A 23354-nucleotide genomic window follows, 5' to 3' on the forward strand; every position below is an offset into this window, starting at 1 on the left:
TGATAGGAGACACCTGGAGATATGGTGTGTACAGGTGCAGCTCAGAGGGCAGATGTGCTCATGTGATCATTCACTTTTAATCCGAATGGGAGGCGGGGCTAGATTGGGGCAAATCTCCTTTGTGAAACCACCCAATGTGTCCCAGAGGTTTTGACGATTGTGAATCTCATCATATGGAGAGGGGTCATCTACTGCTTCAAGATGACACTGAAGATTGTGAGAGAAGCCCCTCCCCCTATGCAAATCGCATAGCTGTGATAACCTTGCCTACTTGGAGGAGAGCTTCTTACCAGATGTATGGACTGCCCCACTTCAGATTACTGAGAAGGAACATAAGATAAGCCATGTTGGATCAGGCTAATGGCCCATCCAGTCCAACACTCTGTGTCACACAGTGGCCAACAACACCAACAAAAAGTGTCATCATGAGATTCACAAGTGGGTCTAGAAGCCCTTCCACTTGCCCCCCCCCAAGCACCAAGAATACAAACCATCACTGCCCCAGACAGTTCCAATAATATACTGTGTCACACAGTGGCCGAAAAAATTACACACACACACACACACACACACACACACACATATATATATATATATATATATATATATATATATATATATATATATATATATGTGTGTGTGTGTGTGTGTGTGTGTGTGTGTGTGTGTGTGTGTGTGTGTTTTAACCTTTCTTAATAGGGAAAGTGTTCCAAACCTTTAATCATTCTAGTTGCCCTTTTCTGCACTTTTTCCAATGCTATAATATCCTTTTTGAGGTGCGGTGACTAGAATTGTACACAGTATTCCAAATGAGACCGCACCATCGATTATGATACTGCCTGATTTGTTTTCAATTCCCTTCCTAATAATTCCCAGAATGGCATTGGCCTTTTTTATTGCAATCGCACACTGTCTTGACATTTTCAGTGAGTTATCTACCACGACCCCAAGATCTCTCTCTTGGTCAGTCTCTGCCAGTTCACAGCCCATCAACTTGTATTTGTAGCTGGGAATTTTGGCCCCAATGTGCATTACTTTGCACTTGACCACATTGAAACTCATCTGCCATGTTGACGCCCACTCACCCAGCCTCAACAGATCCCTTTGGAGTGCCTCACAATCCTCTCTGGTTCTCACCACCCTGAACATCTGCAAACTTGGCCACTTCACTGCTTACTCCCAACTCCAAATCATTAATGAACAAGTTAAAGAGCATGAGACCCAGTATGGAGCCCTGCGGCACCCCACTGCTTACCATCCTCCACCACGAAGACTGCCCATTTATACTCACTCTCTGCTTCCTGTTAATTAGCCAGTTTTTGATCCACAAGAGGACCTGTCCTTTTACTCCATGACTCTCGAGTTTACTAAGGAGCCTTTGATGAGGAACTTTATCAAAAGCTTTCTGGAAGTCAAGGTAAACAACAACTATTGGGTCCCCTTTGTCCACATGTTTGTTCACCCTCTCAAAGAACTGTAACAGGTTAATGAGGCAAGATCTTCCCTTACAGAACCCATGCTGAGTCTTCCTCAATAACTTGTGTTCATCAATGTGCCTACTCATTCTGCCTTTGATAACGGTTTCTACCAACTTTCCCGGTATTGAAGTCAGACTGACTGGCCTGTAATTTCCCGGATCTCCTCTGGAACCCTTTTTAAAGATGGGGGTGACATTTGCTACCTTCCAGTCCTCAGGAACAGAAGGTAGCAAATGTCACCCCCATCTTTAAAAAGGGTTTCAAGAGGAGATCCAGGAAGGGTCACAATGAGGCAAATCTTCCATTCCGGCTCATAGCCACTCGTAGATCTATCCTGCATGCATTGTTAAATTCTTCCTAAGCCAAAGCATAACTTTTATAATACGGGTAGAGTTTGCGAATTACTAAGCAGGAGTAAGACTGCAATCCTAAATGCATTTACTCCTGAGATCCATGTTTAGGATTGAACTGCATCTATGCAGTCTTAAACAGCTACGCCCTTCTAAAGCTCTTGATGTAAAGTGCTTAGAAGGGCGTAACTCTGCTAGGATTGAACTGTAAGAGTTTCAAAGACAGTAGTTTGAGCAATATAGTAAGATGTCCCCAGTGAACTGTGTATTGTACCCTTTTAGACAGACATGCAGCAAATAGAACAGATGCTTTGCTTCTGCTGTGGAAAGGTGCCATCACATCTTCCAAGTAAATTAAGTCTATAAATGGGTCATTAGAAATAAGATAGGTAATGAGTCCTATGTCTCTATGCTTATTCAGGTTTAATATCTTAGTGCCCTTGCCTAGGGCCCGTATAGATCCTGCTTTGACTTCTTGTGATTCTGCCAGCGTCACATCAGAGGCAAAGACATAATCCTCATATTTTCAGTGCATGATTTCAAAATATGTCTAAACAAAGTACTAGTAAGGTCAGTTCTGGTGTCATCACAAAAGTTCACAATATAATAAGCTTGGTGCACAGATAACACTGCATCAAAGGCCCACTTTCAATGCCTAGATCCAGAGTGATCGGTTGATACATTATACCATTCTTCATCCCTCCCTGCTATCAAGGGAAGCTTGCGTTTAAGTGCAAAGCATACTACATTTTTTGTTCTGTTTTTAGAAGGAAAGTTAAAATGCGGCAGTACCGTGTGTTCTTCTTCCGCACACTGTATAAAACTGCATACTTTGAAAACAGCTTTGCTAAATTATTTTCTTGGAGGCATTTTTTATATCCACAGAATACATGGCTGAGGACCAAAGTAGACGTTGCCATAAACATTTGGCTACCATCCCATGAGTTTTCCTGCATTTGGCCAGTAATGTTTAATTAAAGAAGGTGCATAGTATGATGTCATTATGCCTTGTATTTTCCCTGGTTCTTGCAAGCAACAGCTAATGGAGCTAAAAGGGGGAATAGGGAAAGTGTCCCATTATGAATCTTCTATAATCATTATTGGCAGCGGCAAACACAAGCTTATGGTAGAATGCCATTTGGCCTTTGTGTTGTCTCTCAATTAAGATTACATGAACCAAATGGATTTTTTAAAAGTTTGAAATGTTCTTATTGTAGTATAATTTTCCAGAATAAATTCAAATTCTCTGAAGTGTTTTGTAACGTATTGAGACAAACCGCCTCTTTTCCAATGACATTTACTTACTTACTTCATTTGTACCCTAACTTTCTCTCCAGTGGGAGCCCAACGTGGCTTTACAGCATTCTCTTCTCCTCCATTTTATCCTCATAACAACCCTGTGAGGTAGATTAAGCTGAGAGAGTGTGACTGTCCCAAGATCACCCAGTGAGCTTCCATGGTATGTTCTCTCTTCCCCCCCACCCCCCCTCCCGTCCCCGCTTCCAGATTTTTTGAGAGCAGGGGAGGAGGCTGCAAATTCGGGGGTCCCCCGCCAGGGCAGGAGGGTTGGGAAGCCTACTCGCAAGCTGCAAATTTGCGGCTCAGGGTAGGTGCAGCCTGTGCCCATGGGTTCACTGGGGGCGTGGCTTCCCCCGCAGGGCAGCTGGCTTGGGGCAAGAAGAAGCCCTCCAAACCGGGGAAACCCCTGCTCAGACTGGGAGGTTGGAAAGCCCTAGTTTGATTTTGGGAATTATTAAAGTACCTTCGAAGGGCCCAGCGGTAACTGTGAGTGGGGGAAAGGCACGCTTAAAAGACTTTCATCCTCTGTGTGTGTGGATGTATCCAATACTTGGGAGAGAGGTTAAAATTCCCTTGTGCACCCCTGCTGAAAACTTCACCAACCTTTCTCTACTTTTCATACTGAAAAAAGGATCACTGTTGTTTTGTCTGAGAATTGGGAATGAGGGAGACCAGGACCTGCTTGGGTGTGTGTGTGTGTGTGTGTGTGTGAAGCTGAAACTATTCTTTGTGGAATTTCATGGGGTTTACTTGTGTTTAAGTCTTTAGCCTACTTGTATTTAATATACATCTGTCATGATATGACTAGCATAATAAATTGATAGGATATGAAAAAAGCTACCAGATTTACCTATGCGATGTGCATAACAGCATCTTTGGCTGACATGCTGTTTTGTAATTTCCTCCCATGGTATTTATGTAGATTTCAATACCTGCCTATCTTTCTGCATCAGTATTATCCCAAGAGAAGATACCAAGGGAGTAGCAATCTTGCATTTGCCAAGGTTTTAAAAAATAAAGGAATATATGCAATAAAGTCTGTAATTTACAGTAAAACTGGCAGGAAATGCCCTGAAGCTGGCACTGGAACATGGCTGGAGGGAGGCAAATAGGCAGAGGAAATATATTAATATGAAAACTATACAAGGAACCAAAGAAAACTATATTCCTCTCCAAAATCTCCCTAGAAAAAGATGGCATCCTTTATTTCTGACATGTTTCAGTGTTTATTCTTTTTCATGGGTTGCATAGTTTCTAGAGTTAGTAAACAGGGCTGGGAGAAAGTTACACAAGAGTAACTGAAATTAATACGAAAGTATTGTAACCAAAATAACTAAGGATCACCAAAGTATTATAATAATGTAATCTTATGTGTCTTGAATATACAAAAAAAAAATACTTTCCCACAGCTTCACAATTGCCACATCAAGATGGAGAGACTTCTAAGAAAAAACAATATTTGATATGGACTGCTTTACAATATATGGACTTTTGTACTTGTGTTTATGAAAATACTCGGATTTATTATTGTTCTATAAAGCTATTTTATATATGAGTCATAAGATTGCATTGTTATAATACTTTGGTGATCCTTAGTTATTTTGGTTGTAATGCTTTGGTATTAGTTTTCAGTTACTTTCTACAGTGGCCAACTTCAGTGTGGAAAATTCCTGGGGATTTGGGGCCAGTGCCAGTTGAGAGTGAAGTCTGTGGTGGAGATGAGCTTGAGTAGGATCATGGTGCCAACCTTCCAAAGCTGCTATTTTCTCCAGGGGAACTGATTAGAGTCTGGAGATCAGTTGTAATTCTGGGGGAACTCTAGGCGTCACCTAGAGGTTGGCAGTCCTATAATTTACATTTAAATCTAAGTAGCTAGAATCCATTCAATTCCTGTTGCTTAAATACTCTGATTAAGTAATGACCTTGAAGGAAGATCCAGGCAGATAGCTGTGTTGGTCACATCCTTGAAGGAAGTTTCGACACCATCCAGTTGCCTTGATTTGGAGACTAAATCATTGAAACATTTCAAGAATAAAAGTTGTAGTTTCTTTCTATATAACTGCTTTGGTAGGTTGAATGCAAGGAATAGGATTGTGGTGGGACTTGTAGCAAAACAGTCAAGCATTTCCTTTCTTATAAGCCTAGATTCTGATATTCTTAAACCATGGATAATGTTGCTGCACAGAGTTGCCATTTATATAATGCTTAGAGTGTTCAGATTGTTTTGCTTAACATCTATATAATAGCAACATGTGGCCCCCAACTGCAGATATCCAAATCTGCACAAATTTAGGGGACCCCCTAGGTTTTCTAAGTAATCTGAAATCTTTAAAATAATACATTGGGGAGGTTATATTCCCTCTCTCAAATAAAAATGCATTTTCTGTGCATGCACAGACAATGCAGTTACCTACTTCCTTCTCAGTGGTGGTGATGGCAGCCAGGATCTTATGCAGGCCTGGCTATGGCAGCGGCAATCTGTGCTACATCTGGCATTAGCAGTGTTGGTGGGGGAGGGAGAAGACAATCCCAGTGGCTGTGAGCTGTGCTAATCCTATCAGTGAGAGCACTGATGCCAGTAGGGGGAAGCTGCAACAGGCTCAGCAGTGGCATCTGCAGTGATATGAGGGGAGGAAGCCGCTCTGTCTCAGCAGCAGGCTACAAGCTGTGATGGGAAAAAGAATCTAAGGCAGGGCAGAACCAAGAGATTTTCTGGGGCCACTAGAGTTGTTGGTGATGGGGGGGGGGGGATCCTTGGCAGCCTTGAGGATAACAGCAGCATGGTAGTTAAGTTCAGGAGGCCCAGCACAGGTTGCAGCAGTGTATCGGAAGAGAACAATGGGAGCTCTAACGTCAGCACTGGCGGGGGGGGGGGGGCGGCAGGCCAAAGCCAAGAGCTGCACTAGGCCTGCCAGAGTTGTTGCTGATGGGGTGGGGGAGAGATAAGAGTCATGGTGGCCCCAAGGATGGCAGTGATGATTGGGGGTAATTAAGATGTGGAGAAGTCCTCATCTCAGGTCCCCACTTGCCCATATACTAATAGCAAAGTAAGCCAAATATTTGGATACTTAAAGCTGGTGATTCCAGCTGTAAAGGAGCAAGACAGATGTTTCTACAAAGCAGATTTGCAGAAAAATGTGAAATCTAAAAAAAAAAAAAAAATACATGAGGGAGTTTTTAAAAACCACAAAATGATAAAAAAGAGTCCCTGTATTTTAAAGTGAGGGTTTCCTTCAGTTGCTGTTGCTAGGCAATATAGTATTCCAGTTTGGATTTCTGTGAGTAAAAAGGGAAAAGGAGAGAGCAGGGTCCTTTCCAGGCCTATTTTGGACTTTAAGGGAGGAGTCATTGCAGCCAGACCTGGCTAAGGTTGCCAGCTCCAGGTTGGGAAATTCCTGGATATTTTATGGGTAAAGTCTGAGGGGTGGGCAGGGTTTAGGGAGGGGAGAGGCCTCAGCCATAAAGTCTATCCTCTAGAGCAGTCATTTATTTTCAGTGGGACAGATCTGTCATCTGAAGTTCAGTTGTAATTCTGAGAGATCTACAGATCCCACCTGGAGTCTGGCAACCATAAACCTGGAAGAACTGCTGTATGACAACAATTTTCACACCCTTTTTCTACTATGCTGAGAAAATTGCTGTGGGCATTTTATTCAAGGTGCTGTAAAAACAGACCAATTCACTTGAAACTTGGAGAGTCTTTAGAAGGGAAGGGGGACTAGGTTCCCTGATATTTTGATACCATTTGGTGGGAAAATCTGCTATTTTCCGTGCATGGAAAGTGATGATAGACATCCAATCCAATCTTAATGAAAACAGAAATTGAACCAATGAGTCTTCATAATATTTCTGAGAATTTTTAGAACTGATATACCTTCCCTTTTTAAATTACAATATAAAATCAAAATGATAAGTTTTCCAGTGCATATCCCTACAATTAATATTTAATAAAAATGATAATGATGACTCTCAAAGCATTCTGATAGATGAGGGGTTGCACAGATACACCTGCAATCCTGCCTACAGAAGTATCAATACATCAGTATTCTGGCATCCAACTTTAGTCATCAGTGCCTGGTGAAGTGACATTTTTGTTTTACTGATTCTAAATGAGGAATGAAGCCTGCAGATGAGAAAGTGTAGTGATGCCACATGATAATTATATCCTTCACCCATACGTTGTTGAAATTTAAAAACAAGACATTGGCATGCTTCAAAAATAACAACAAACCACAGTTTATTATTGCGTGACTGAGTGTGGTTATCCTCAGGGCCACATGTTTCCTCCTCCCTTCCCTTTGCACATGATATGTTTTTGTTAACATCTGAATCATAAACAACATTTTGTGTCATTTTGGTTGGCCATAATAAAAGGTATTAAGACCCCCATGGCGCAGAGTGGTAAAGCTGCAGTACTGCAGTCGGAGCCCTCTGTTCACGACCTGAGTTCGATCCCAGCGGAAGATGGTTCAGGTAGTCAGCTCAAGGTTGACTCAGCCTTCCATCCTTCTGAGGTCGGTAAAATGAGTACCCAGCTTGCTGGGGGGAAAGTGTAGATGACGGGGGAAGGCAGTGGCAAACCACCCTGTAAAAAAGTCTGCCGTGAAAACATTGTGAAAGCAACATCATCCCAGAGTCGAAAACAACTGGTGCTTGCACAGGGGACTACCTTAAACCTTTTAAAATAAAAGGTATTGCATGGATCTTGTTGTTTGCTTTCTTCCCAGCTTTGGAAGGTAAGGGAGCATATGATCATTTGTACTTCAGATATAACAACAAACTATGGGGATTTGCCTGTAATTTCTTTTTTTTTAAATAATGGATGCTCCATCATCCCCTACATCCCACTGAAATTCCTGATCTTAATTGTGATATAAATTTAAGGAGTAGAAACAGCCAACAACAGCAACAAAAAAGCATATAACCTGTTTTCCTCTAGAGCTGTGTTTTTGTGTCCATAAGCATCATGGCTGATGACATATTACATGAAACCTCCATGCCTCTGTAATGTTTTTGTTTGTTTGTTTGGCAAGTTTTCTTTAAATAGTCATGACCTCACTAATTGACATGACCCACTTGTATCTTCATTCCACTTTGTGAGTATTTCTTGGCATAGTTTCTCCTCACCTTATGTGTGGGAAAATAAGGGAGGAAGATGCTGCTGGGCTGGCATCAGAAGATGAAAGGATCCACAACGGAGGCCAGATGTCCAAAGGAAAAAATCCTTTGATTCCCCTCATCCCCCACTCCATGCAACAGATGAGGACAAATCCCTTTGTCCCCTACATGCTGCTGGTTGTCATCATGAATCTAGCCTGAATTATACTCAGTCTAACTCTTGGGAAAGGAAAGGCCCTGTGAGGCAAATTGCTCTCTCCCACAGCTGAGCACAGGCCTTGTAGTATATTGGGAACATGAATGTTGTATCCTGTTAACAAAGGAGGGAGTTATACAAATGCCACATGGATTCTAGACACTTTTTTAAAAAGAAAAAAAGATTTTTAAAGAAAAAAGTTTACTCAAACTTTTAATTATTTATTTTAAAAAATTGTTGCTGATGCCATTATCACACTAAGCAACAAGAAATGTGTAGAATTAATTTGCTCCCTCAGCTCTCATTCTTTAGTCTTTAGTTAATGGAAATTATGTGACCTTTCTAGAAGTAAGTATTCCAAACTGCTATAAATTGGTTTGTTTTCTTTTATAGCAGCACTCTATATCTGGATAAGCAATCCCTGGATAGTCTTGGGCCTGATAGTCTTAAAACAAATCTTTCCAAGAATTAACAGTGGAAATCACTTGTGCATTTCAGAACTGTTAGAAATGAATTCTGCATATCATTGTGCTAAAAAAAAAATCCAGAAGTTGTTTGAGACCATCTTGGGTCATGTACTTTATACAATTTTGCATTCCCCATCCTTTGTTTTTGGTCCTGTCTCTGTTTCTTGACTCTCTTTGTTGATAACCCCTTAATCTCTTCAGTCATGACACTATAATCTCCCTGTCTGGGAGCCAAAAGGAAAAATAGAGTGGAAATAAAGTAAAAAAAATATATATAGTACAAAAATTCTTTCTTAGACATTTTTCAGATATATATAATAAGCATAAAACCGATTTTACACATCTAAGAGTGTGAACAACACATGTCCCATTGCTTCTCTCTATATTGCATTTTCATAACCAAACTGAAAATCCTTACCATCTGCAGGTAATCCACAATCAGAAGAGTTCTTTTTCCTAATCTGTTGCCGCAATGAGAAGATTCTACTTTACACTGACCTTTCCTCATGCTCCATCATTCTTCAGCAATGTTCTTTGAAACAGATGGACTTTCTCCCACATTCCCCCACATGCAAATTGCAGGCAGAATTAAAGTTCTGTTTCCATTCAAATGTTGAATTGATTTTTTTTAAAAAAAAATACATTTTAGGGGAGGGAAAGTTTGGCTAGAATTTTATCTAGCTCAGTGTTTTCCCTGATGTCTTCTTATACCAGAAAAATGATACAGTAGAAAGTCTAGTTTTAAAGGCCAATGGACTATTGTGAAAAATGTCACTCAGATAGGTTGTAGAATTTCCTACCACAGAATTTCTTTCAGCAGAGAATTCCAATTATTGTAGTATTACCAAGCTGAAACCATTGAAATATTTTCCTCCCATGGCTGAAAGTTTCAACCACACTAGACTGCAGCCTATTAAAATAATTGTTAATAGTGGGACAGGTCTATAAAGTCCCTGATGAAACATGGACCCCATAGTTTTAACAGGCTTCAGCCAAATATGTGTTAAATTTTAAATGTCTTTCAGGCCAAAAGCCACAGAGCATGCAAATGGGTAACTAACAGCACAGGCTAGCTGTTCACTTTTGCCTTCATGTCAAAGTAAGAGAGCAGAAAATTTTGCAATTTGATAAAAGTGCACAAGCAGCTTTATGAAATGAATCCATGTCCAGATGTGGACAACAGCTGAATGAATGAAAGAATGAATGGAAACATGACTGTGTGCTGAAGACCTATGTCAAGAGAAGACTGGCGACAACAGACATAAAGAGATCACTATCAGGAAGGTCCCCGTGTGACCTCTACCCTGGTGATTGAAAGGGGCCAACATCAGCTCCTTACTGAGGATAAAGGGAAGCCATGTCTAAAGGTGCATGTTAGCAGACCTCCAGAACTTCTTTGAGTCAGGATTATCCCACCAATTGACAGGACTTGGATCAATGGATGCCAAGATGACCATACACGAAGAGACTCCCTGACAAGAAAGCAAAGACATAAAGAAAGAATGGGCTATAAAATCTAGAGATGCTTGAGGTGGGGCAGAGAACTGAGGAGCAACAATCTACCCTCAAAGTTTTCTTCTGATCAGTCAGCACCCAAGGCTCAGACAGCCATTTTATCGAGAGACCTCCTTTGAAGCTCTCTCCTGATCAGTCAGCGTCACAGCCATTAGGGTGAGTGTATTCATTGCTAAGGCAGATTCTGCAATCAGTGACGCTGCAGCTGTGTTTTCAAGACACACTGGTGTCCTGTCAATTCCCTGGTGCCTATGACTTCAATGAATTCCTAAGTAAGTTGGTGGAGGTGGAGGTAGAGTTTGATCATCTCTCCCCCTCTTACTCCTCAGGTTTTTACCCACTGTAAATGCATGTTGTAAGCTCCTGGATTCTTTCATGCTTATTATCCTGACATGTTAATTTTAGGCCACCTTCAACTAAGTTAAAAGTTATTAATATTCTCTGCATTCTCCCTCCCCCCCATTGCACTAATGAGTATGTTAAGTGAAAGAGGGCCTATCACTGATCCCTCAAGACAGTTCCTAACTATATGATATGCTGCTGTTTATCAGGACTCTTTTATTTAGCAACCAACAGCCAGCTATCATCCTCCAAATGGGATTTTTATCTGTGTCCACTGGCATTTCTTTGTAAGCTCACTGAGACACTATATGAAAGGCTTCTTTAAAAACAGATGCGGTATTTATACTTCATCATCTTCATCCACTAATCTTTTCCCCCTAAGTTTTGTTTTTAGAAACATAGAACAGCTTAAGTGGTGGGGATGAATCAGCTATAATGAATACGAAGCAGCCTATTTTACACACTAATTTCTGTGTTGACTCTGTTTTCATTGCCGTGCCCATCATAGCAGATGTAACTCATTTTTTTCTATTTGTCCCCATGTGTATTTCGTGCTCTGGGAAGAAAAAGACATCCTTCAGAAACTCTTCCTAGTCAACTCATAATGGGAAAGGCAGAAAGAATGTCACGTTGTACACATATACACATATTCCAACATGGTACATAGAAACACTGGGGAATATCCACTGTTATCTTGGTGATTCTCAAACCTCAAACATTCACTTACTAAAGAGGGGGGAAATCCAATATGTGAGGTTTTTAGAATGGAAAACTGCTCATATTTTTGAACCAATTTGGATTCCTTGTTTTCAGCAAAATGATGGCCTGGTAATGCCTTACAATTCCTACACCCCTTTTACACAAAGTTCTTGTTTTAACCCTTGTCACGCAGCACTGGTGCGTGAAGGTCCTTGCTTTAACACATTTTCATTGCAGCTTGCTTGTTCTTTCCACTGCTTTGTTGATTCCAGGGGTCATTCTACTACTTCTGGACAAATTGCGCAAGATGAAATGGGAGCAGATGTGGAGGCTCACGGCTGAAAGAGAGCTAATGAGCATGCTCTCCACTTCATTGGCTGACCAGGTAAGTGTGTAGCTTCAAGGTAATAACATAAAGATTGTTCCTGAAATTGGGGGTGGAGGAGGCCATTTACACAACAGTTTTTTTTCCCATCCAACCACAAGTTTTTCTTAAAGGTTTCCCATGAAAATGTACTAGAGAATGGATGCAAGGGGTACTTAATATGACTGTGATGTTAAAAAAAAACTGTTTTAAAATCTGCTTGAAATATTAAATATGTAATTATATTTGTATAGGTGGTTGTTCTTTGTTGTTTTAGTCATCCATTATTTTATTCACACTGGTTTGGATGCACTGCTGCCGTTCATACTACAAGTGAATGGATGTGCTTGCTGCACTTATCCTGCTACTCCTTTGCAACTAGCAGCAATTGATACCAGAACCAGCATGGTCCCTTATGAGTTGCGCAGAGCACCAAACAAGGTTGTAGGTAGGGGAAAGGGGGAAAGCAACAATAAACCACAAACAGTGGTTATTGAGGTTGTAAGTTGGGTACAAGCAATAGAAAAAGTAATTCCCAAAATGGCAAGATGATAGGATTGGGAAAGTGCTGATGATATAGGCTTGGGAAAGTGCTCATTTCTGTGAGTGCTCTGGGAAAAAAATGAGAATTGAAACATTTAGGTTAGGGCTGGCTAGTCAACAAGTTGCTAAGCTTGATGGTGTGTGGTTTGATGCTCTCTCTTCAAACATTAATAGACTGATGATTAAGTCCACCTTCAGAGTATGAGACTTCTAGGAAGTAAGATACCAGCCAGACCTGTTTCCTGCCTAGTGATGGCAGAATAGGTGCTTGGGGGACACCTGAACAGATATTATTTTTAAATACCCCATGCACAACCAGAGTTAAACCTTTTTCAAGGACCATAATGTATCGAGTCTTGAGCAAGCTCTGTTGACTGCATTGTCATTCTGGAGAAAATATTGTATATATTCAAATTATCCATGCAGCCTATATTTGTTGCTGCTACTGCACATGACTTTTTCGTTTCCTGATTTTTTTTCCTTGTTAAAAAATTCATGTAGTCTACCTTTTTTGAAACAAAAGGCTCCAGGCTTATAAGAAACCTGGAAATACTATTTCCTTCTCTACTAGTTTTGTCATTCTCAGTTCAACAAACAGTCATTACAATTTCATCTGTCTCCAGCTATTGCAATCACCTCCCTCTCCTCCATCCTTGGCCATCCAGTCCGAGCACCTTACAGACATTAAGGATATTATCCTCACAGCACAGCTGGGAGTTAGAGAAGACTCATTACCCTCATTTTGCAGAAGGGAATACAGGGATGTGGAGCGATTAATGTCATGATTCAAAACCTATCAGAGTCCATTTTAAAACTCCTGCCAAGTTTGGCCGCAATTTTGAAGCCATTTCCTCCAGAACAGTAAGTTGGAAATTGTAGAGACTGCTCCAGAGCGAGCGTGCTGTCAGCACTACGAACTTAGAATAGTTTTAGGAATACATTCTTTGGTAATAGTGGCCAGAACAGACTATATTAAGGGTAAGAGTTCCAAGTGCTGGGTGATCTGCATTCCAGTCTGTCATTTCAGCATTAGACACTAGAATAAAAATTGTATTATTATCTGGCACTTTTTAATGCATCAACCATTACGGTTAAAGCATGAATAAAAGTGGTTTCTGTGATGCATGTAGAATTTCTTGAGTACTGCAAAAATAAGAGGTTAGTACTTTTTCTTGTTCTCATAAGGCAGGTAACTACCAGAAATATTTGCTTTCTTTTATTGGATGTGACAGTAAATCTGTAAAATCCACTACTTAACTAAAACCCACACAAATCTCTGGGGGAGGAGGGATGACTATACAGTTTCCATGTGATTGTGCCATTTCCATTAATGAGCACAAAAAAATTTGTGCCCGATATTTTTGACTGTCTACGTTAGAAAATTATGACCTTGGTAAGGCCATATCCTTTGCATTGAGGGTTACATCACACATTTTAGAGTTTTTTAAACATTGATATTACTTCAATAAGAGCATGAAGGGTGTTTGTGAAGAATGTATATGTTTCTCTCTTGCAGTACATGCATAATGTTGAACAGCTGTGGCCAGTCCCAGTTTTGTGCTGCATGGCTGCAGTGATATTCCGACACAATGTCATATGTATTTTATTTTATTTTCTCTGAGTGTAATAATACCTTTGTTGCATTGTGGTCCATTTCAATGCTTGTGTTGTACTGTTAGGCCTACCATTTTGAGCTAAGAAAATATCAATATTCCTCAATAAAAAGTTGGCTGAGGTGGTAACAGTGTTACTTCATGGATTCAGTTTAACTATGAGCTATGAAAAGGATAATCTGATACTGAAGGCTATTCTGATTTGCAGGCAGAAGCAATAATTCCAGAGGAAAATTCCAAAGGTAGCCATGTTAATCTGTTGTAGCAAAACAAAACAGAACCTTAAAAACAGAATGAGCATTTGTGAATCACAGCTCACTTCTTTAGATGCAAGAGAAAGGAAGAAAATCTTCCCCCATATTTATCCAGAAAATTACAAAAGGAGGAGTGACAAAGGCAGAAGTGACAGACATATTTGACTGACTGATAGCTATGGCAATATATTACCATACAATGTATTTCCAGGGTGGTGACTTGCTATGGATCCATAAATATATTAGCTGATTAGATACAAACTCTGTGCTTCCCTCTTTCTTCTTCCTGTGTCTTTCTAGCCCACCATCCATTTCCCAGCACTACATGACATTTGCACAAATGTTCCCTGGACTTCTCTCACACCTATGTTAACATTTTCCTCTGACACTTCTGATCCATATGCTGTTGTATGACTTCTTCCAAGAGAAGAAGCACAGCTTGGGTAGCACAGTTTTATAACCTGAGGGTCAGCTTTCATCATTGGGAGAGGGGACTGAGGAATATGCGTGCGCACACACACACACACACACATATATATATTCATTTTGTATTCATTTCAAGCTTTGTTCATTTTATAGACGATTAAACGCAAAAGACATTTCTAGCTGTAAGGTCTTTGTTTTCCATCTAGTTTTGGATGAATTTTTCAGGGATTGTACCTGTCACTCAAATGATTATCCCTGCCAAATTTTAGAGAGATGGGCAATTATAAACGAAAAGCCTTTTGAAACACAAACAAAATTGAATGCTGTAGCATCTTGAAAACTGTTTATGTAAGTATTTGTACATCATAAAATGCGAAAAGATATTTGTGTATCCAAGGACTTTGCTACATGCTACAACAAACAGGACCTCCAGAAGTCAGCCAGCATTTCACACTGGATACAGGAAGAGGGAGGCAGTGTCACAGGGTCAGAAGTGGCTTATTTGCCATCCTTAGAGCACAGAATGAAGATATTTTTTCTTGTCTACTAGAGTATCTTCAATGCAGTCATCAGGTTTGCTAGTAGTACAGGGGGAAATTTTGGCTTGCCCCACACAAGAGATTACTGAGGATGCACAGAGGTAAGCCTAATTCTTGTGTCTCCAAGAAAATAGACAACACCATATAGCTTTTACAGGCTGGTATTTGGCATTCACAAGAGAATAGACAGGAGGGCAAAGAGACTGAGAACTCCAGAGAGAGGGAAGCTCATTATTTGTGTGCACTACAATCAGAGATCTACATAGACTTAATTAACTAACCACTGGCAATGGAGGAAAAACACAGCAACTAAACAGCAGAATATCAGAAAATGGAGCAATGAAAATATCAGCCTCAGGGAAAACAACTATCTCAGGCAAAAAGAAAAGTTGATGAAAGCTGCTTCTGCATAAAACCAAGAAAACTTTCACTAGACAACTGATAGCAACGGGAGGAAACTATGTGGAAGGAAAGACATGTCAATACAGTATCCTTCTGTTACCAGATCTGTCTGACTTTGGTTATCAGAAAATTTCAGTGTCAGCTTCACAATTCTGATTCTTTCCCATCCCTCTGACCTCTCTAAGACAGACTGCCATGGATCAGGCATCAAAATGGAAGGAAGAAATGGGTTCATTCATTGACATTACAGTCCATTTTTTGTTACCCTGATGAAAATAATAAATGGTGATGTTTAGGTTTGTTTTGTTATTCGCTTGGAAACAAAGGCCGTAGAAAGAACACAAGAAAATGTTTCCTACCCATTCCCTTGATCAGGGGTCCCCAATGTGGTACACGTAAATGCCACAGTGCCCAATAACATCTTTTCTGATGCCCACCAAGTGTTTCTGAGAAGTGGTAGGCTTTAGCCCAGCAAGGCTTCTGATTAACTATTGGAGATTTGATTGACTGTGCAGATTTTTTAAAATGTTGGTTTGGCAGCAGCTGCTACCACAGCACAATGATCTGCACAGTGTTACTAAAATTAAGCTGTGGCAGTCGTTTTGTGGCAGCCATTATGTTGCTGTGCCCGCCATGCCATGTCAGAATTCCAGATGTGCCCTCAGTCTTTAAAAGGTTGCGAACCCTCACCCTAGATAATCACAGTCACACCAAAAGGTAGATTTTCATAACAGTGGCAGAGAAGCGATATATACTTATTGTTTTATATTCACAGACTTTGTTGAGCACTAAACTGTGAGCTTTTTGAATCAATAGAAAAGTTTGAGTTCAAACCTACAAGCCAGATGCTGGAGAGGCAACACTTTTGTTGAAAGTCAAACTCTGTTATTGATTTACAGTTCAGATGAAGACTAGCAGTTCCTCACTATCTTACCCTTGATTTTGAAGGGCTAGAATGTGATGCCTTTCTCAGAACAGTGACAATTCTCACCAGATCTTTTTTTCCCCTCCCTTATTTACCAGGATATCTTCAATGCAGTCATCAAACAGAATCCCTTTCTGGTGTACCAGCTTCCTTGTTTCTGGAATGTGCAGTTGTCTGACCACACCCGCTCTGAACAGTGTTACCGTGACGTGTCTGACCTAAAGGTAAAATTGAACAAAGTTGCTGACTAATGGTATTTGCCTTGTTTGTTGTTAGGGAGCACAGAATGGTTCCTTTCCCCCCATTCCCCCCATTTCTGCCGGCTGTGACTGTACATGGATAGAGTGTAAGTCACAGTTAATGCAACACTGGGGGTGCATTTCCTGGGTGAAGGACATCTCTCCACAATGCCATTTGTAATGTTCAGATTTCACTTTCAGAATTCAGTGTTATTTCTGTTAAAGGGCTAGATGCTCAGCTATTCCAGTGGGTGAAATAGGGTCGGGCAATGAGAGTAAGAACTCGTGACTAAGTAGCATTTGTTTCTCTGATGTATTTGCTATGTGCAGCTCTTCTTCTTTTAAGTTAGAGTTCATAAGAGTAAAAATGCCTCCTAGCATACTTCAGAACATTCTTACTTTACTGAATATCCTTTCATGGGGTGATCTGTTTCCTTCCTTATATATGTAGCCTCTTTCCATACAACATAACAATTTCCCCCTCCATGTGTTCCTTTAGTACACAGTGGGGAAGGGACAAACACTTTGCTGTTTGTATTATGCACTAATGGCATATCTATGCAGAGAGCACAAAAGACAGCAAATCATCAGAGTAAAATGCAACTGCAGAGTTTGTGCCAGAAAGGTCTAGGTGCATGACAGAAGCCAGCTTTTGAACCATTTTTGAAAGAGATTGCCACAGCCTGAATTTGTTCATGCTTAAGCCATGTTGCCTGTTGTGTTCACCATTTTAAGCTGAATTGATCATTGCCTTCTTCTAGAGTCCATTGAATTGATCATTGCCTTCTCACTCTTTGATCTGCCCAACTTGCAGTTTGTAAAAACTTCAACCTGTCAATACAACTGACACTTTCCATTGTGTGTCTGTGTGGTCTTTTGAGGGGAAAATATGTAGCTGACATATTTAGCACAGAATCAGTTTTTTTAAAAAAACAAAAAAACCTTGGAAATTGGGCTGTTCCAGTGACATTTAAAATAAATGGCATGATGCAATATATTTAGCACATTCTCTATTTTATACTGAATAATACTGGAGTGAAGAATAGTGTAGCAAAAGTCTCCAGGGGGTGGAAGAGAAAAAGATGAATTGTATATGTTGGTGTTACAGGATTAAGGAGGATGGTGTGGGAAGAAGGAAACACAGAAGGAGATTTTAAATTCAAAGCTAAGCTGGACCCGGGCCTTAGCGTTCCTCAAATCAGATGAAGCCGCAGTATTCCCACAGAGCTGAAATGGCACCAATTTAATTCCATCCGGTCTCAAAGTCCCAAGGATTTGGGGATTTGTCATCATTACACAAAACAATTATGCTTCAAACTTAGGGAGTCTTCATAGTTGGCTGCTGTTCAACTATGTAGGTATTGCTCTGCTGCTCTGTTCACAAACTCAGTGATGGAAACATTGTCTTGTTAGGCAATGATATGACCCCTGTGTGCAAACAGAGCTCTTCTCTGTCTTCAGTGAAATGGAAAGTGCCCTCATGTACTTGCAGGATTTCCATCTGCAGTAGTTGGCAGTAGAAGCACATGGCTCAGGTACACAGTCATTTTGTACCCAGCATGTTTTATGAAAGTGAATGTACATAATTCATATAAATAGCAAACTGTGATTCGTTTGGACTATTCTCACCTCTAATTTACTGCTTAATCTCATTCCACTAGTTTAACAAAGAGTGATGCTTTTACATTCAGAGGGTTGTGGGGAGTTGGTTTTGCTAAATCATTTTAAAATCAAGTAAAGCTATCCTGAGCCTTTAATTCAAAATGCTCTGTTTGAACACAGTTTTGTTGAATGTGGTATTTATTTGATTACAACTAGAAGGAAAAAGTGAATAATTATAATGCCTAATTTTCAGTTATCAACTACCAAAGTGAAACTAGTAGAATTAAATCCAGGTGGATAGCCATGCTGGTCTGAAGCAATAGAATAAAGAATAAAGAGTCCAGTGGCACCATAATAAGATCAACAAAATTTTATTTAAGGCATGAGCTTTCATGTAGATGCACACATTTTCAGATTTCATTATATCTGAAAAAGTGTGAATGCACACAAAAACTCATACCTTGGATAAAACTTTGTTGGTCTTAAAAGCGCCACTGGAGTCTAACTTTATTCTAGTAGAAATAAAATACTTTTTCTCCCTGAAGAAATCTTCTGTCCAAAGATTTGCATAGCCTTTTGCCATACCTTGGGAAATGATCTCTGTGTTCCATCCCAGACATCAGAAGGATGATTCATATGTTGCCTTATTACCAGTCACACATATTCAAGTCTGATTCTGCTTGCATTGACTTCCAGAGGTTCCCTTCCTCATCAGCCAGTGCTTAGTATCAGTAGCCAAAGTGTTCTTTTCAAACTTGCTTATGTTGCCCAGCCCAGTAGAGCAAGGAGATATTCTCATTCTTCTGACACTGCTCACTCACTGTGGACAGCCCCCATTCCTTTGACATATGCTGTTTTTTGAACAAACAAGTGAACTTTTCCCCACCCCCACCAGCTTCTCATAGTAGAGCTAGAAACTGCATTCAATATGGCATTGCCAGCAAAAATTATGCACTGTATCAAATTAGTGTCTGCATAATGCTTCGGTATATGTACCTTTGTCGGGATGTCATCACACCTTGAGTTTCTCCAGCCCTTCTACGCAGCATCAGGTTGCAGAGACCTGGAAATGCACAACACAATACAGTGACCAATTTCGCACTTGATCTTTAATCCTGGTTTAGCCCTGTCCCCAAACTGACATTCTACACTAGAATCAGAGAAACCAACTCTGTTATTCTGATTCTATGATTTTAGTGTAGAATGTCAGCTTGGGGACAGGGCTAAACCAGGATTAAAGGTCTACATGTGAAATTGGTCAGTGTTGAACATATGAACATATGAAGCTGCCTTATACTGAAACAGACCCTTGGTCCATCAAAGTCAGTATTGTCTTCTCAGACTGGCAGCGGCTCTCCAGGGTCTCAAGCTGAGATTTTTCACACCTATTTGCCTGGACCCTTTTTTGGAGATGCCAGGGATTGAACCTGGGACCTTCTGCTTCCCAAGCAGATGCTCTACCACTGAGCCACCGTCCCTCCCCAATGTCCCCAGTGTTATAATGTAGTGTGTGTATCAGGTCAGATCCAATGCAAATTTTTTGTTTGTACCAGTCCTGTTGTGCAAGCCAAACTGAGGAAAAGATTGCAGTAGCTTCTTAAACTAAATATAGCTTATTGTATCTTTGTTTGCATAATATATAGGAAAGAAAAGTGCTAGGTGTTGCACAAGATCTTGTATCAGTGGACTGTGCCAAGTCAGTTTACATTTCTAATTGTGCACTGCTGTTTCCATCACTGGAATTTTCAGCTACAGTGCTTTGTGAAAGACCTTGCAGTAACAGAAATCCTGTACAACAAGGTGATTTTTACAACAATGACCACACTGCATTAGTCCAACAACAGAAGTTGCTAGTTGTCAAGAGTACAACATACATATTTTGGACAATCAAAGTAACTAAATTAGACTTTTTTGTTTTTGCAATCGCACTTCCTTCAGATACATACAAAAGCTTATACCCAGAATAAACTTTGTTGATCTTAAAGGTGTCACTGGATTCAGACTTTGTTCTGCTGCTTCAGACCAACACGGCTACCCACCTGAATCTAGTTATATGTGAGTTGCCATGTCTTTCTCAGACATGTTTTCCAAACTAGAACAACCTAGTGAAACTTGTCTGCTAATATTTGCATTATATCAAGGCCTTAACCCAAAAAAGTCATTTCAAATTCACCTCAGACATTTTCACCTGGTGCACCTCTTGCTAGTCCAATTGAGCTCATGGATGAGCTGACTGGCTTTATCAGTGTCCTGGAAACTTTGCAGCATAATGAAAGCATCATCACCACTGAAAAAGTAATGGAACACTCTATACAAAGACCTTGGTTTTATTGCCTTGAACTATATCCATCACTTTGCACCCCCTCTGTCACATATCCTGTAGCGTCTCATCTGCTTTTCCTCTTGCAAGAAAACTTATTCAGTAAAGATCCATGGCTATTATCCTTATGCTGATGTATTTTATTTATTTACTTCACTGATACCCCAGCTTTCTCACAAATTTGGGACTGAGAGACTTACATCATTCTCCACTCCCCCCTCTGGCTCTGTTTTATCCAGTGAGTCAGACTGAGAGTTTATGACTATCCCAAGGTCACCCAGCAAGCTTCTATGGCAGAGTGCAGATTTAGACCTGGATCTCCCAGATCCTAGTTCGACACTCTAACCACTACACCATGCAGGGTCTCAGGTTGCCAGTATTTGGTGTATACCTAAGGTTACCAGGCACACATTGGTAAAAAATAAAGGCACCTGTCATTTCCGACTCTGGGGTGATGTTGCATCACGTTTTCACGGCCGACTTTTTATGGGGTAGTTTGCCATTGCCTTCCCCAGTCATCTACACTTTACCCCCAGCAAGCTGTGTACTCATTTTACTGATCTCAAAAGGATGGAAGGCTGAGTCACCCTTGAGCCAGCTATGTGAACCCAGCTTCTGCCAGGATCGAACTCAGGTTGTGAGCAGAGCTTGGATTACAGTGCTGCAGCTTACCACTCTGTGCCACGGGGCTCCAAGGTATACCCTGAGGGTGAGGGAATTCCTGTTCGTGCTCTCTGTTGCCCACCCTCGCTCTAGTGAACTGTAGGAAGGAAGTAGGCACTGTCTGGGGTCAGGACAGACTCAGGCAGGAGAGGCCAGAACAGTCAAGCCAAACACTAACTAGAGTCAAGAGTTCAGACCAAGAGCTGTGCACAGGTGAGTCCAGCAAGGGTTAGAGCAGGTCCAAGAAGCGTGGTCAAACAGGTCCAAGAGTCAGAGTTCAAGAGGTAGCAAGATCTGGTGCAGCGGTCACAGGATTGACAATATCGTGATGAGTTGTTCCCACACTTGAGCCTACTGGTGTTCCCTCTTTTATGCTAGGCTCACAACCGGGGCCTGTTGAGCCTATGAGTGAGCCGTCTGCCTGATTTGTTAACCCCAGGTGCTCCTCGTGACTTGATAATAATTGCGAATTTCCAGGCATGCCTGCTGCCTTCTGCATTTCGGTGACTCGAGGAAAGACAGAAGGAAGGCAACCTGTGGAGTCTCTTTGGGATCCTGGACTGACAGGGCACTGCCTTGCAAAGTTAACCCCTTGGTGGTCCCTGCACTCGTGCGATCTGACAATGGGAAAGGGAGGAGGCAGGGAAAGGTTAGGATATGAGGGATGCTAGGAGGAGGTGTACTTACAAGTCCTTGTGCGCTCCCAACCACGCAACTGGGCCTGACACAGCAGCCAGCTCTGCACAACAGGGCCAGTGTTTTCCCAGGTAGAAGCTACCAGGGCCAGGGATGGAGGAAAAGCTGGATGGGGGGGGGGGGGGAGAGAGAGAGATAAAGGTAAGTTGCCTGGTAGGTGGGAGGGAGAGAAAGAAACAGGAAATGGAGAGGTTATTGGGGCTTCCAGGAAGAGGAAAATGAAACGCTTCCTGCAAATCCTTGTGGGTCCCCCCACTTGTAAAGAATACTTTCTTTACTCAAGTTTAGAGACAAGGGGACTGAGAACTGAAAGCAAAATAATTTAGTGCCATATTTATTTGAAAGGAAGTTGACTCTGAATATACTCTGAATGTCTGTATATACCTGGGTGGATCTCAAGAGAGTGTGAGAGAGCTATTGTAAACACAAATAGCTTTATTTGCCATTTTAGTACCTATTGTTCTCTGTAATTTTAGGTTTTATATATTTTAAATTAGTTTTTTACTGTTAATTGTTTTTATGATGTAACTCACCCTTAGCCTGTTCTATGGAAAGGGCAAGCTAAAAATAGAATAAATTAAATATTATATACAAAATAGAATAAAATGAATAAAATTTAAAAAACCTATACTAGGCACCTGAGAACTGATTCCTTAGGTAACCACATATGTACCATGAAGGCACACTTTTAAAAGGTGAGAGGGAGAATTGGGAAGTTTTAGGGAAGGGACATATAACCTGAAATCCTGGGCTTAAGATCTAAATAGGTCCAGGGAGAAATACAGCTAAGATCCAAAGAGCAGAGCAAGGAGCAGGCTTAGCAAGGGGGGAAAGCCTGTGAAGTGCTGCAGGGGTTCTCAGCAGGAAACTAGAGTTCTAACCAGTGGAGATCTTCCCAAGGGATCTGAGTAACCATTTGCTACAAAATGGGATACTTTTTTTATGGACATAAGATCCCCAGGGTAAGTGAGATTTGGATTAAAAAGATAAAGCACCAAGTCATTGCTGACCCATGGGGTGACATCACATCAGTTTTATTGGCAGACTTTTTACGGGGTGGTTTGCTATTGCCTTCCCCAGCCATCTACACTTTCCCCCCAGCAAGCTGGGTACTCTTTGAAATTTTACCAACCTCAGAAGGATGGAAAGCTGAGTCAACCCAAACCCAGCTTCTGCCAGTATCAAACTCAGGTCATGACTCGTGAGCAGAGCTTGGACTGCAGTACTGCATCTTACCACTCTGCACCACAGGGCTCCAATTTTGGATTGGGTCAAAGTTAAAAGTTTGAATCTCATTGGCTGGT

The 23354-nt window shown here is 41.0% G+C and overlaps 1 protein-coding gene across 1 annotated transcript in view; it reads left to right on the top strand.

The window, feature by feature from the left end:
- Positions 1-23354, top strand: part of LARGE1 (LARGE xylosyl- and glucuronyltransferase 1) — a 515590-nt gene that overhangs the window by 415056 nt on the left and 77180 nt on the right. The window contains exons 8-9 of the mRNA XM_060245549.1: positions 11737-11849; positions 16629-16754. Of these exons, the coding sequence (XP_060101532.1) occupies positions 11737-11849; positions 16629-16754 (239 nt within the window). The remainder of the gene's footprint in view (positions 1-11736; positions 11850-16628; positions 16755-23354) is intronic.

Source organism: Heteronotia binoei, chromosome 8, assembly GCF_032191835.1.
Source record: "Heteronotia binoei isolate CCM8104 ecotype False Entrance Well chromosome 8, APGP_CSIRO_Hbin_v1, whole genome shotgun sequence".
Lineage (NCBI taxonomy): Eukaryota > Metazoa > Chordata > Lepidosauria > Squamata > Gekkonidae > Heteronotia > Heteronotia binoei.